Source organism: Pieris napi, chromosome 16, assembly GCF_905475465.1.
Source record: "Pieris napi chromosome 16, ilPieNapi1.2, whole genome shotgun sequence".
NCBI lineage: Eukaryota > Metazoa > Arthropoda > Insecta > Lepidoptera > Pieridae > Pieris > Pieris napi.
In genome coordinates, this window is record NC_062249.1 from 2,944,408 (window position 1) to 2,958,528 (window position 14,121).

At 34.6% G+C, this 14,121-nt stretch overlaps 1 protein-coding gene across 5 annotated transcripts in view; it reads left to right on the top strand.

Moving 5' to 3' along the window:
* Nucleotides 1–14,121, top strand: part of LOC125057018 (supervillin-like) — a 182,527-nt gene that overhangs the window by 92,608 nt on the left and 75,798 nt on the right. For 4 of the 5 annotated variants that reach the window (XM_047660428.1, XM_047660430.1, XM_047660429.1 and 1 more), the window contains 7 exons: nt 6,395–6,661; nt 7,854–8,039; nt 8,563–8,892; nt 10,086–10,213; nt 10,935–11,342; nt 12,118–12,231; nt 13,501–13,607. In XM_047660428.1, the coding sequence (XP_047516384.1) occupies nt 6,395–6,661; nt 7,854–8,039; nt 8,563–8,892; nt 10,086–10,213; nt 10,935–11,342; nt 12,118–12,231; nt 13,501–13,607 (1,540 nt within the window). The remainder of the gene's footprint in view (nt 1–6,394; nt 6,662–7,853; nt 8,040–8,562; nt 8,893–10,085; nt 10,214–10,934; nt 11,343–12,117; nt 12,232–13,500; nt 13,608–14,121) is intronic. The other variant, XM_047660431.1, reaches the window with a different exon arrangement.

Genomic DNA, 14,121 nt, shown 5'->3' on the forward strand with positions numbered 1-14,121 from the left:
AAATCAAACAACAAGAATATTAAATCTTTTTCAATCTCTGCTTTAAATGATATTCCTCCAGAAAATCTCTTACATGCTACATTTTACATAGATAATAAACCTGTGACTCTTTTAATTGATACCGGTGCTGGTATATCTGTCATACGTAAAGATAAAATAGGTTTAGCTTGCATTAACGAATTAAATATAGTTTCTATTCAAGGTATTTCCAGTTCTCAATCTCAGATGCTGACCTTAGGAACGGCAAATATTTCCCTTGACAATTTACCTAAACATAAATTTCATGTTGCAAACCTTAACATAAAAGCTGACGGTATTTTAGGTAATGACTTTATGACTGAATATGACTGTAAAATTGAAGTACAATCGAAAATCTTAACAATTGGCGTCAAAAGTTATGACTTATTTTATTTACATGAAAAACTACAAGATTTAAATTCACAGAACTATACTGTATCCCTCGAAAAACAAGTAATTAACAAACGATCGGAAACAGTAATTAGATGTACAACAAATTCTATGAATTTTGGCGAAGCAATCGTTGAAAAACATACATTAGATCATGGCATTATTATTCCACGCTCATTAGTGACCGTCGCAAACAACTCTTTTCTTACAACTTGCATTAATTTAGACAAACAAGATAAGATTATTAGCACTCCTTCCATCCCTGTTACTATTTTTGACTTTGACAAACATACTAAGGAACAAACTCAACATGAGATAAATAATTTTAATTGTATTTCCCAAACAGATCGTCAGAGCAAAGTTTGGTCCCTCATTAGAGGCGACCATTTAAACAAAGAAGAATCAAACTCCCTAAATAAAATCGTAATTGAATATTCTGACATATTTTATACAGAAGGTGACAAACTGACATTTACAAACCATACTAAGCATACTATTCCTACCACATCAAATATTCCAATTAATACGAAAACATATAGGTTTCCACATATACATCAACAAGAAGTAAAAACCCAGGTCGATAAAATGCTAAATGAAAATATAATACGTCCGAGTACTTCACCATGGAGTAGTCCTATCTGGGTAGTCCCTAAAAAAGTAGACGCCTCCGGCAAACAAAAATGGCGCGTCGTTATCGATTATCGTAAACTTAATGATATAACCATAGGTGATAGTTATCCTTTACCTAACATTACAGATATACTCGACAAGTTAGGACATTCTGTTTACTTCACTACTTTAGATCTCGCCTCTGGATTCCACCAAATCGAACTCGAATCAAACGATATTCCTAAAACTGCCTTTAATACTCCGTATGGACATTATGAATTTTTAAGAATGCCATTTGGATTAAAGAATGCTCCAGCAACTTTTCAACGTGCTATGGATAGCGTACTCTATGGATTACAAGGTGAACGTTGCTTTGTCTTCTTAGATGACATAGTAGTCTTCGCCTCTAGTTTACAAGAACACGAACAAAAGCTATACGAAGTCTTCAATCGACTTAGGAAAAATGGCTTAAAAGTTCAACCAGATAAGTGTGAATTCCTTAGGAAAGAAGTAGCCTATCTAGGGCATATAATTTCTAGCGAAGGTGTAAAACCTAATCCTGATAAAGTTCACGCAGTCGATAATTTTCCAGTTCCCAAATCATGCAAAGACATCAAGTCTTTCCTTGGCCTAACCGGCTATTATCGCCGTTTCATTTCTAATTTTAGTAGTCTAACAAAACCTTTAACTAGTCTCCTTAAGAAAGATGTTCCTTTTGTTTGGGGTGAAACTCAACAATCAGCCTTTGAAGAATGCAAACATCTCCTTACCAATCCTCCTATTTTACAATATCCTGATTTTACTAAAGAATTTATTTTAACAACAGACGCTTCTCTTCATGCGATTGGCGCTGTTTTATCGCAAGGGCAAATAGGTAAAGATCTACCTATTGCGTATGCATCACGTACTCTCAACAAAGCAGAATCAAATTATTCCACCATTGAACGTGAATTATTAGCCATAGTTTGGGCTGTTAAGCATTTTCGTCCCTATTTATTTGGTAGAAAGTTCAAGATCGTTACCGATCATAAACCATTAACATGGCTTTTCTCTATAAAAGACCCTGGAAGTCGTCTCGTTCGCTGGCGTCTCAAACTCGAAGAATATGAATACGAAGTAATTTATAAAGCTGGTAAAAATAATACTAATGCCGACGCACTCTCTAGGCCTTCAATTCTTAACACAAATACTATTGACTTAACTTGTGACAAAAATACTGATAAGAACGAAATCGATTCTCACGACGACTATTTACAATTAAACTATCAACACTTTACAGAAATTTCAGATTATAGTTTCGACACTCCAAATCTACATATTTCACCAGATAAGCTGTTAGACGAACGACATAAAGACATATTTATTGCTATTTCTTGTGACATTTCCGATAAGAACAATCTTTACAACGAAGCTATTTCAATGTGTTCTCAAGTGGAACCATTTCTAAAAAAGTCTAAAGCACTCTACGAAACTGACTTATTGGTTTCCAACAAAAAACAAAACATTTACTTTAACTATTCTCGACCCTTATATTTCGATCCTTGGGATTCTGAAAGCTATTTTAAGTCACTTCTTAGCTGTTTACAGAATAACGATTTGAAATCACTTTACGTACCTGACTTAAAAGATGACGCAACTTGTAAATTAAAAGGCAATGAACAACTACATATTACATCTTATTTAGCAGACATTTATAATTGTAAGATTACTATCTGTGAAAACAAAGTGAAGACTCCTAATCCTGAAGATATTCCTTCTATTTTAAAATCTTTTCATGATGACCCTTTGTCTGGTCACCGTGGTATAGTTGAAACCACACGAAAAATAAGATCAGAGTATTTTTGGAAAGGTATGACCGACACTATTAAAAATTACATTGACAAATGTCAAATTTGCCAACGGAGTAAGATACAAAGAAAAACTTATAAAGCTCCAATGGTAATAACTTCATCATCCACTGAACCTTTTGAACGTGTCTCTATCGACTTAGTTTCTTATTCGGAAGTAACCCATGACTCTAATAAGTACATCTTAACCTTACAAGATGATTTAACAAGGTTTGTACAAGCTTATCCTATTGTAGATAAACAAGCAATTACCGTAGCAAAGACTCTATTAATCTTCTGTCAACATTACGGCGTTCCCAAACGATTTCACTCAGATCAAGGAACAGAATTTGTAAATAGCATCATAAAACAATTAATGAAATTGTTAGGTTCAAATCATACATTGAGCACAGCTTACCACCCTCAAAGTAATGGTTCTATAGAACGTTTCCATGCTACTCTTAGAGATCATATACGATCGTATCATAAGAAAAATAATTGCAATTGGGATCAAATAATTCCTTTCGCAGTTATATGTCATAACACAGCAGTTAATCAATCATTGGGTTTCACGCCTCATGAATTACTTTTTGGGTATAAACCTCGATCACTCTACTCTCTAAAAGAATTAAACGAATATACAACCTGTGATTATTTACATGATCTTAATGAACGACTCAAAGTTTCTCGTGACGTTGCTTTACGTAACTTACAAGCGATGAAGGAAAAAGCTAAAGAACGTTATGATAAAAATATTAGAAACATCGCTAAGTATAACGTAGGCGATTACGTAATGCTCAAGGTGCCTAACCCTAATAACTTAGATTCGAAATGGGAAGGTCCTTATCTTATTGTCAGAATAGGATTCAATGAAAATTACATTATCAGAAAGAATGGAAGAAACCAAATAGTGCATGCAAATCGTTTAAGACCATCGCACGAATCATAAATTATTTAGAATAATTATCGTTACTAGATTTTTTTTTACAAACCAATTTTAATTCTATTTCAGTTTACCAATTGCTATGGCATTTCCCAATACTATATCCGACGGAGAGGAGAATCCTAATTATATACATTCGTTTTATACACACATGAATAATCCTTATTTTAGTTTTATCATATGTTCTATAATAAAAAAAATTATTTTACATTATACTATACAAAATTTATATAATTATAAAGAAAATAGTTACAAATAGGTTTAATTCTAATTAGAATTCTGAATAGGTCGTAGTCTAATTCTTGAATATTATTATATTTCTTTCAATATTATATTTTACAAAATAGTTATTTCCATATTTCAGGTACTCCACAACCTTTGTTGTCGGGGATACCCACATACAAAATATACCTTCAAACTCAGGACTATATTATGAAGAAGTTGGTGAAGTTCTAGTGTCGGAAAGTTCTTGGAAACTCATTATATATAGAGATATCGAACCATTATTCTTATCGAGGGATTCTCTAAAACGATTAGTAAATAGTTATAATTTTATAATCAAACAAAATTCTAATTTACCTAACGTCGATACTACCAGTTCTTTTATTAAATTAAGTATTATGAATATAGACTCAAGGTTGGATGAATTTCAATATTACACAAGCGACAAGCGTTTCAAGCGCGAACTTATAGACGGTCTAAGCTCAGTTCTAAAATGGCTCATTGGTACACCAGACGCAAAAGATGCCGAATACTATAATGAATGTATAGATCTCTTAGAAAAGCAACAAATTTCTACGAATGATATTTTAAAACAACAACTCCAAATTCTTTCTTCAACCATTACTAACTTTAACAATACCATTTTAAAAATTTCATACGATGAACACATGATCAATGAAAATTTAATGAAAATTAACTCCTATATTAACTCAACGAATACTTTACTTTTTAATCTCAGTGTATCTGAACAGATCTCAACTGTTTCTATACAAATTCTAGAACTCGTCACGTCTCTAGAAAAACAAATTGATGATATCGTTGCGAGCATTTTATTTATTAAATCGGGAGCAGTTCATCCTTCGGTCATATCGTCAGTAAGTCTTTACAAAGAATTATTAGCATCAAGTCATGCTAGAACATCAGGTAACCTAGTGGCAACCGTGAGTCTTCAAAACATTCATAAAATTCTAAACTCTGCCACAATTACATCATATATTTATATGAACAAAATTATATATATATTAAATTTTCCTTTAGTCAAAAATGACATATTTACCTTATACCATTTAATTTCAATTCCTATAAAACATCCTGAGTCCTCCTTATATTCCACAATCCTACCTGAGCACATGTATCTTGCTATCAGCAAAAACAGTCAACGCTACCTGACGACGAACTCCGTGGATAAGTGTCATGAATTCTCTCCAAACCTTCATGTATGCAGTAAGGTCACAATCTTCAACTCAAACGCACAACCAATCTGCGAAGTCTCCATCTTGCTGACGAATTCTAAAGACATACCTCAAAACTGCGAGGTATCCACATTCTCTGCGCATTTCAACACATTTCATCCATTAAAAAATAACAAATGGATTTTCATACTTTCGAAGAAAATTACATATGCTATGGAATGCAACGGAAAAACTACACATGGCGAAATATTTGGACACGGAATAATTCTGCTACAACCTGCATGCAAATTTTATACACCAATGGTTACACTCATCGCTGAAGACTCGAAATCGAAAAACATAAGTCATCCCATTGTTACTGTCGACGTGGAAAATCGCTGCATCGAAGGAACTCCAGATCTTTATAATCCAAGACTCGTACCTATCCAAATTAACGATGTTTCCTTAGACTCTCTCAATACTATTAAAGACGAGATCAAACATCACTCTAAAATACTAAATCAAGACAAATATATCATTCAAGAACATCCATACAATTTCACTCTAATGAGTTTATCACTTGGATCAGTCCTTCTTATTTATACTCTTTACAAGTTTTGCAATTGTTGCAACCTCTTCAAATACTTTTACCCAAGAAGAAACCCTCACGAACAAGGATGCATTCAAATATTTAATAATTGCTTCGACCAATCCCGAAGACGACAACAAATAGAAATCCCGATGTCTACATACAATACGACGACGACGACGACGGCTTGCATCAGCTCGGACGACGAGGAAGAGGACGCCCAACAAACTTCTTCAAAAAGTTCACGCCAACAGGCGCAACCTTTATTTTAAGGGGGGAGGTGTTATGTGGTCCCCACTATATTATTAAACTTTCAACTGTTATTTTTTGCCTTGTATAAGTTTAACCATATGTTCATGTAGTGATAAGTTATAGTTAAGTACCTAATGACATTGTTTGTTCCCCTAATGTATCCCTACTCCTACCCAAACCTTTAAGTACCAAATCCCGATCCTTTCAAAGGCACTTCTATTCCATATTCGAACTCCAACGTTAGTTTTTGTAAACATAATTTTAAATAAAGTTTGTTAGTTTTAAAAACAAGTTTTAGTCACTGCCTCATAACATATGTCTAGATTACACTTGTCTTAAACCTATTATTAATTGTATTATAATAAATTTCCAGGTGAGGAATTGGGGCTGATAGAGAGTCAAGAAATAAAAGAAAACCAGGAAGTTAACAGTAGCCAAGATTGGTCATCGTCATCCATTGAGCAAGGCCTTCTTAACATGAATCGTGAGAGGAAATCCACAGAGAATGAGGCTCTACGCAGTCTCGAAAGCAGAAGTGATGATGAAAGCGAGCCTTCCGGGTTTGCTCTGGGCCTGGTCAAGAGTAACAGCGTTGTCGCTCGAGCTAGTATGTGGCAACAATTGCAACAGAAGGCCAAAGGTATTTTTCTAGTCTAGTTCATTATATTAACAAAGTTACAAACCCGAAAGTTGTTGCGCCTTCACGGGTTCGCCGCTTATTTGAATTTTATTATAATACTAGCTGTTTTGCCATGTATCTTATTTCTTGGAAACATTTTTTAGTTGAATAAAAATAACTATCTACTATAATAAAAAATAGGGATTGATTGTAGAGGGGTGAAAGTTAGGCATTGTATGAATTTTTGTATGCTGTATCATAAAAAATTAAAAACAAAAAAAAATCTATAAAATATATCCCTTATCCCTTAGGAGTTTAAAAGATAGATAGTAGCCGATCCTCAGACTTACTGAATATGCATATTAAAATCATAATAATCGGTCGAGCCGTTTCTGAGGAGTACGGGAACGAACATTGTGACACGAGAATTTTATATATTAGATAATACAGTGAAGTCATTGATATACAAAAAACCCAAGATGCACAATCTGGAATAAAAGTAACGCTCGAAAGTGTCCCGAAACACTATTTCTGTCCCTTTCTATAACAGTATGTCTATAACAGTATATGTCACAAGCATATATTATTGCAAAATCAACCTTACGCGAATTGCTTAAAGTTGTTATTACAACGCAGTGTATACGTACTTAAAGCAATAAAATTTTACGTAGGACAAGGTATTGAGTGGAGTCGAACATGACTTTTTTATTTACAACTATTTAACATAATTTTAAATTTATCCGACTTTTCGGGTGCTTTACAGCGTGCGTGGTCACGGTGACTGAAGACAAAAGGTGTTGGATGTTAAATAGTTGTAAATTTATAATAATACATAACTTTAATCCGGTAAAAAAGTTTTTTCTTTAAATTAAAAAAAAAATGTTAAATGGGCTACCTCCTGACCTACACTTTATATAGCGTAAATATATTTGTCAAAAACTACACACAAAAAAGTTCAAAAGTACATAAATTTTTATATAAAAAAAAACACAAATAAATAACATCGACTCCACTTATTAGACGCGAGACTATTTGAAATGAGCGCACAATTTAGAATGTTGCGCTCATTTTTTGAGGACGTTTTTTTGACGTTGAGTGTGCATCTTGGGTTTTTTGTATATCAATGAGTGAAGTACTATTAAATAACAATTTATCAGTATTCTTTATCAATACCACTTCAATATTTCTAAAGAATTCATTATCCTCATTCCAGGAACGCCGAAACCACTGCTCCGCCACAGTCGGTCGAAGATCAATGACGGTACATCTGTTATGGAACGCTTCAGAACCCAGAGTATCGACTTGCAATCGCCTCCTTCACCTCCAAAAGACACGCAGGAAAGCTTCTCTCTCACTCAGTCTAAAAGCACCGCCAACGTGCTAGACAGAGACGAAGATGGTAAGAGCTGTTCGCTTTAAATTTTGTATATATGTTAACGTAAAATTGTAAATACCGTTAGATTGTAATGTATCTCGCGAGATTAAAAATTGTCGAAAGATTGTGAACCTCCTGTTTACTATAAAGCCGGCCAATCAGGGACAACCTTCGGACAGTTGACAATTTTAAGATTGTAATTTGACGGTTTCACTTCGATAGATTACAATCTACCGAATAATAATACGTTAAATTGTAAGCAGTTCGTTGAGGTTCACAATCTTTCGACAGTTTACAATCTCGCGGGATAGATTACAATCTAACGGTGTTTACAATTTTACGGTGACATATATTTCTTGATTTCTTTGTTAATGAAATCAAGAACACTTATCTTTCACAATTTATTGAGTATTTCAGTCAGTTCGACGGCATGTACATTGCATCTTACGACGGATTCAGCTTCCTGTCTGATTGTCGGCCTTTCTTTTTGCATGTCCTCATCTGTGTTATGGGTGCACATTGTTATGTAAATACGCACCGGTGGCAGCTAAGTTAGACGACGATGATCCAGCCAAAATGTCACTTATGGAGAAAATGAAGATGTTTAACTCGAAATTAACACACAAACCGCCCCTGGCTGGTCTGAAACCCAGAGAGGAAAGAGTTCTCAGAGCATCCAGGCTCCGAACGATGCCTGTTTTGGCCAGCCAAGTCCAAGAAGCTATGGAGCAGAATGAAAGACTGACAAAGTCTCTCACGCACGAAGACGTCCCTCGTAATACAGATTTTCAACTTAAGATGGAGTTGTTCCGTTCGGCGAGCGCTAAAAACACGTCGTTAGAGTATCTCAAGCAAAACGCGAAGTTTCGAAGTTTAGGTCTGGTTTTCATTTTGAGTTTGATGCTTGTCGTTGCGCTTATTGGGTTCACTAATGACGTAATATGGGCTCTGAAGATTTGGATTTTTCGTGTAGATATTGTCGAGGCCGTGATGCAAGTTTTACTTACAATTACAGATATTTAAACGTGGACTTTCCTGAAATAAACGAACAAAAATGAAGAAATGAGTTGTCTCCACATGTCTCCATGTCGAATATATTATATAAATAATATATTCAATGGTATTTCACTAACAGCTCTGGTTCGCACTGAAATTTAAATTTTCAACTTTGTTATTACTTGCACTGCGGACCTGTATCATCGCTATGAATTTAAGAGTTTTCGTTCTAATGTTTAATCAATCAATATAAAGTACTAAGTACGTTGTTTGTAAAATTTGGGACGAGAACTCGAAACTTGACTGGTAGGTGTGTTTGCATGCGCACGTTGACTAACACGGGAAAGTAATAAGCTAATTTACATTACAGACCAAGATTTCAGTTTTTTTTTCAGGTTTTGTTTATAATAATATATAAAATTCTCGTGTCGCAGTGTTTGTAGTTAAACTCCTCCTAAACGGTTTGACCGATTCTCATGAAATTTTGTATGCATATTGGGTATGTCTGAGAATCAGACAACATCTATTTTTCATCCCCCTAAATTTTAAGGGTACCCCTAAATTTTTTATTTTTTTATTTTTAGATAAATATTTTTTTTTTATGATACATCATTAAAAAATACACACAACCCCCAATTTTCACCCCTCTACGATCAATCCCTATTTTTTATTATAAATGATATACATGGCAAAACGACGTTTGCCGGATCAGCTAGTATAATATAGATAATCTATTTAAACATTGATTTAAATATGTCAATTAAGTGATTTGAATCGTTCGAGTCCTCTATAAATATCTTGGTCTGTGGGTTACGCATGTAATGAAAAATCTATGATGTAATCGGTTTGCGATAACTGAGTAATGTTTATTTTGAGCGATCTTAATGCAGCAAATATCTTTATGAGCGATGTCTACCTCGTTCCCGTACTAACACGATGACTAGAAACACTAACATTAATGTCGACTTTCTTAACTTAAACAATTTTGCTTTATTTGTAAATATTTCCAAAGAGAAATAAAATTACTAAGTTTCTGGATCAATATCGTTTGAAAAAAGCTTATATAAATTACAGACCTAGACGACGATTCGCCGTCTGAGCGTGCGCAACGTATGATAACACCAGAAGTGAGAGGAATTTTGAAGTCCGGATCTACCGTTGTCCCCAAGCCAAAAGTACTCGCTAAGGGAGAAAGCTCTGAGGTAAATAATTTATGATTGGAACTATTTATTTCTTAAAAATATATTAGGGAACGTGCAAGTATTACGTCACGCAATTTTTGGAGATTATTGACCCGATGTAACGCGCCGTAACGTTTTTCTGTACCCATGTATAGGAAAACGTTTCGTGACCACCTAGTGACTCTTTATACCTAAAAGTTACCATTATGTGGTGAAAGCACTGGAAAGTCGAAAAAAATATTAACAATAACGCGTAATTTAATCCCCGCCCCGCATCGTAACGTATTACAAAAGGACCCCCCCCCCCAAAATTTGTTATGTAATACTTGAACGCTCCTTTATTTGTCGTATGTGTTGCAGTATACATTGTATTATTACTAGTTTGAAAATTGAATGTAGAAATATGACGAGTAAAGAAAAGATTTACTCGTCATATTTCTACATAAGGGCCTTATATTTCTATATAAATTTGCTCTCGGCCTTTGGGAGGGTTCTGCGGTACCGGGCGAGTGCCTAAACCGTACATGGAGGACACGGTCGAATTTCTAAAGCACGCATTATAAAAAATCCCATACTTGACGCTGGCTAATGCACAAATCGTGCCAGAGCCATAAAAAAAAGATTTTATATTTTGTCCTTATCGGACTAGCCTAAAGCCTATTGAACTTATAAGACATTATTATTATTTAAAGCCCAATTTACTATAATGGACCTTAATAGCCCATTGATATTTCTGTTGCAGGGTCTAAAAGACGAAGGTATAGACAGCTCAGATGACGAATCATCCGCATCCTCGGTATCATCATCGGAAAAAAGCTGTTCATCATCAGATACCTCCGAGGAACTACCTGAACCGAAACGTCGCTTCCAAAGGAAAAACAAGCTCAGGTCTTCAAGAACCGAATCCGATTTAACGAACTACCAAGACCCTAGAAAAGTTCAGTTACCAGGAGCCGATGAGTTACAGGAGCGTTTGACTCAGGCTAAGAATGCCAACGTGAAGGTTCCCTTACTCGGAAAATTGGGAAGGAAACCCTCAGAAACGAAAACAGATGAAACCTATAAGAGGTTTGTGAAGAAGCTGGATGAGCCGATACAGTTGGGAAAATTGAGGAGGCCAGTGGAAAAGGCGATGGAGGGAAAGCCGCCGGTGAGTGCTTACTTCATATGATTACGCACGTTTGTATGAAAAATACCGTTGTAGGGAATTGTAGGTTTTCTAAAGAAATAGATTTATTTAACGACAATTGCAATTGCTTTATTAAAAATAGTTTTTGATTGCATGCAAATAATTAATTAAAATTAAATTATCAAAGACTGGAAAAGGAGTCATTATAGTAAATAAAGTTCAGTTTACATTTGAAAAATTACATAAATAAATATTTATTATTATTCTCTTACATTGAGTGTAACATAAATTATATTATTATTCGAATGTTGTTTTTAAATTATGTCCAATGCCGTAGCATCTTCCGTGGGCAACTTCATTCTGTTAATTTTGTGTCACGGTGCGCGCGCATCGTAAAATTTCACTCTCATCAATTTTTCATAACGCGATTAAGGAAGTATAACTTTAATAATACATATCGTGACTGTAGAATGATAACCTCGTATGTCAAAAACACATTTATTTTTTATTATTATGTAACTGGTATAATCATGAAGTAAGGACTTATTTATTAATAACATAAACCATCCTAAACTATGGAAACATTTTTCGTTTCCTGTTATGTTTGGTTCTTTGGACATAAGAGGTTATCATTCTACAGCGTCGATATGTATTATATACTATGGTGTTCCGAATAAACATATTTCTTGTTTCTTTAATTTATTTTTATAGCAAGCTGTCTTACCGAACTTTATGTAATTTAGTTGTCTGTCTTCTGTGTTAAATGAAAGGTGTTTAATATTTGTATGTGTTTCAGGTCTTGCAAATCACAGCCCTAAATCAAACGGCGAAGAATAAGTTCTTTGGCATTGATGACAAAGAGAGAAACGTTGATGAATTAGCCGCTAGAGTTAGGAAATATATCGCGCCGGTAATTATTTTATTTTTAATCAATTTATACTGCCAGCTACAAAAACAACATTATAAACAATGATTCCCTTCATCAAACAATGAGTTTGATGAAGGGTTGAATAATCGATATTGACATCGTCCTTAGCTTAGTGGGGTCATGTGGGTAATGGAGCGTTCAAGTATTACGTCACGCAATTTTTGGAGATTATTGACCCCCCCCCCCCATGTTTTTGTACCCAAGTACAGTACTGTACCCAAATATAGTAAAACGTTTCGTGACCACCTAGTGACTCTTTATACCTTAAAGTTACCATTATGTGGTGTAAAGTACTGGAAAGTCGAATTAGCAATAACGCGTAATTCAATCCCCGCCCCGCATCGTAACGTTTTACAAAAGGACCCCCTCGCCAAATTCGTTACGTAATACTTGAACGATTTCTCAGAACATTTCCTGATAATACGAGCATTTCCTGACAAATATAACTATAAGAAATGAGAACTGATCATATGAGCGATAGTACTCTTTAATTCTTAATTCCAATCCTTACTTTAATATTGAGTTTTTGTACCACTTCATCCTAAGTGAGTTAATACAATAATTAATTAAATCAGTCATGTATATTTGAATGAGGCGATGTTAGACTGTTACTAGAAAATGTGGTAATCTTCGCGACATTGTATTTAAAACTAGCATACCTGACTGGCACACGACTTAAATACAAAAATGTATCCCTTAAAAAAAACAAACAAAAATACAGTCAAAATCTGTTATAATGACATCGAAGGGACTACTCTTATTTGGTCGTAAAAACCGATAGTCGTAACAGTCGATGACGTTGTTATTAAGTACCTAATACAATAGAATTCAGCCGGGACCTTTGATTTTGGTCAATATAACCGGTATGTTGTTCTAAACGATGTCGTCGTAAACGGTTTTGTCTGTATATCTAATTACAAGATTCATATATCAAAATAAAAAAACAAAAGGCATCAAATGTAATGCAAAGCTAAAAACTAATTATATTGGATTGTTTAATTATTTACGTTTTTGCTATTTATTATATATTTAACATGTTTCTCCATTTAAACCTTCCTCCGTTTGAACTTCCACAAATATTTCAAGATTAAAATTAGCCAAATCGTTCGAGCCATTCTCGAGTTTTAGCGAGACAAACGAACAGCAAATAATTTAAATATATTTGATTAATTTATTCTATTGATCTATTTTATTTTTAATGTGATACATGTAATTAAAATACCTTGATAATAATATAATAAATCTGATCAGGTGAGCAAATCTGTGTCCGTACACGCCATGGAAGGCGCGTCCGGAAGTGATGGTGAGAGCAGTGGTGGACGGGAAGTGAGGCAGATCAACACTCGATCACGACACAGGTAGGTTTTAACTTATAATAATAGAATTAATAATAATTACTAGGCCGCTAATCCCTCGACCTTTGACCCTTGCTCTTGTTTTGAGGATCACAAGGGAGGATCGCATTCACCTCACAAAACCTTATTGTATATATTTAAGACTATTACAGATGCTATTTGTTAAGTAACTTGGAGACAAAAAGTAGTAGTAGAAGGGAGCTTTCACCCTATTTTCCTGAATAAAATACTATAGTGAAAAGGTATATCATGTTTCGTAATAGACTCTGTCTAGCCTCTATGCCTCGTTCTACAACTGAGCTTTGAAGACAGTTTTTGCCGCGCACCACCACTATGTGGAGCTGCCCATTCAAGGATTTCCTAACTAATTCGACTTAGGGTCCTTCAAGAAAAGAGCGTACCAATTGTTTGTTATACCTTCTGGCATTGAGTGTCCATGGCGACATCACGTATAACGTCAGCTTCTTGCCCGTTTGAACTCTGTTCTATAAAAAAAACGTGCTTTAGAGGATGTGTA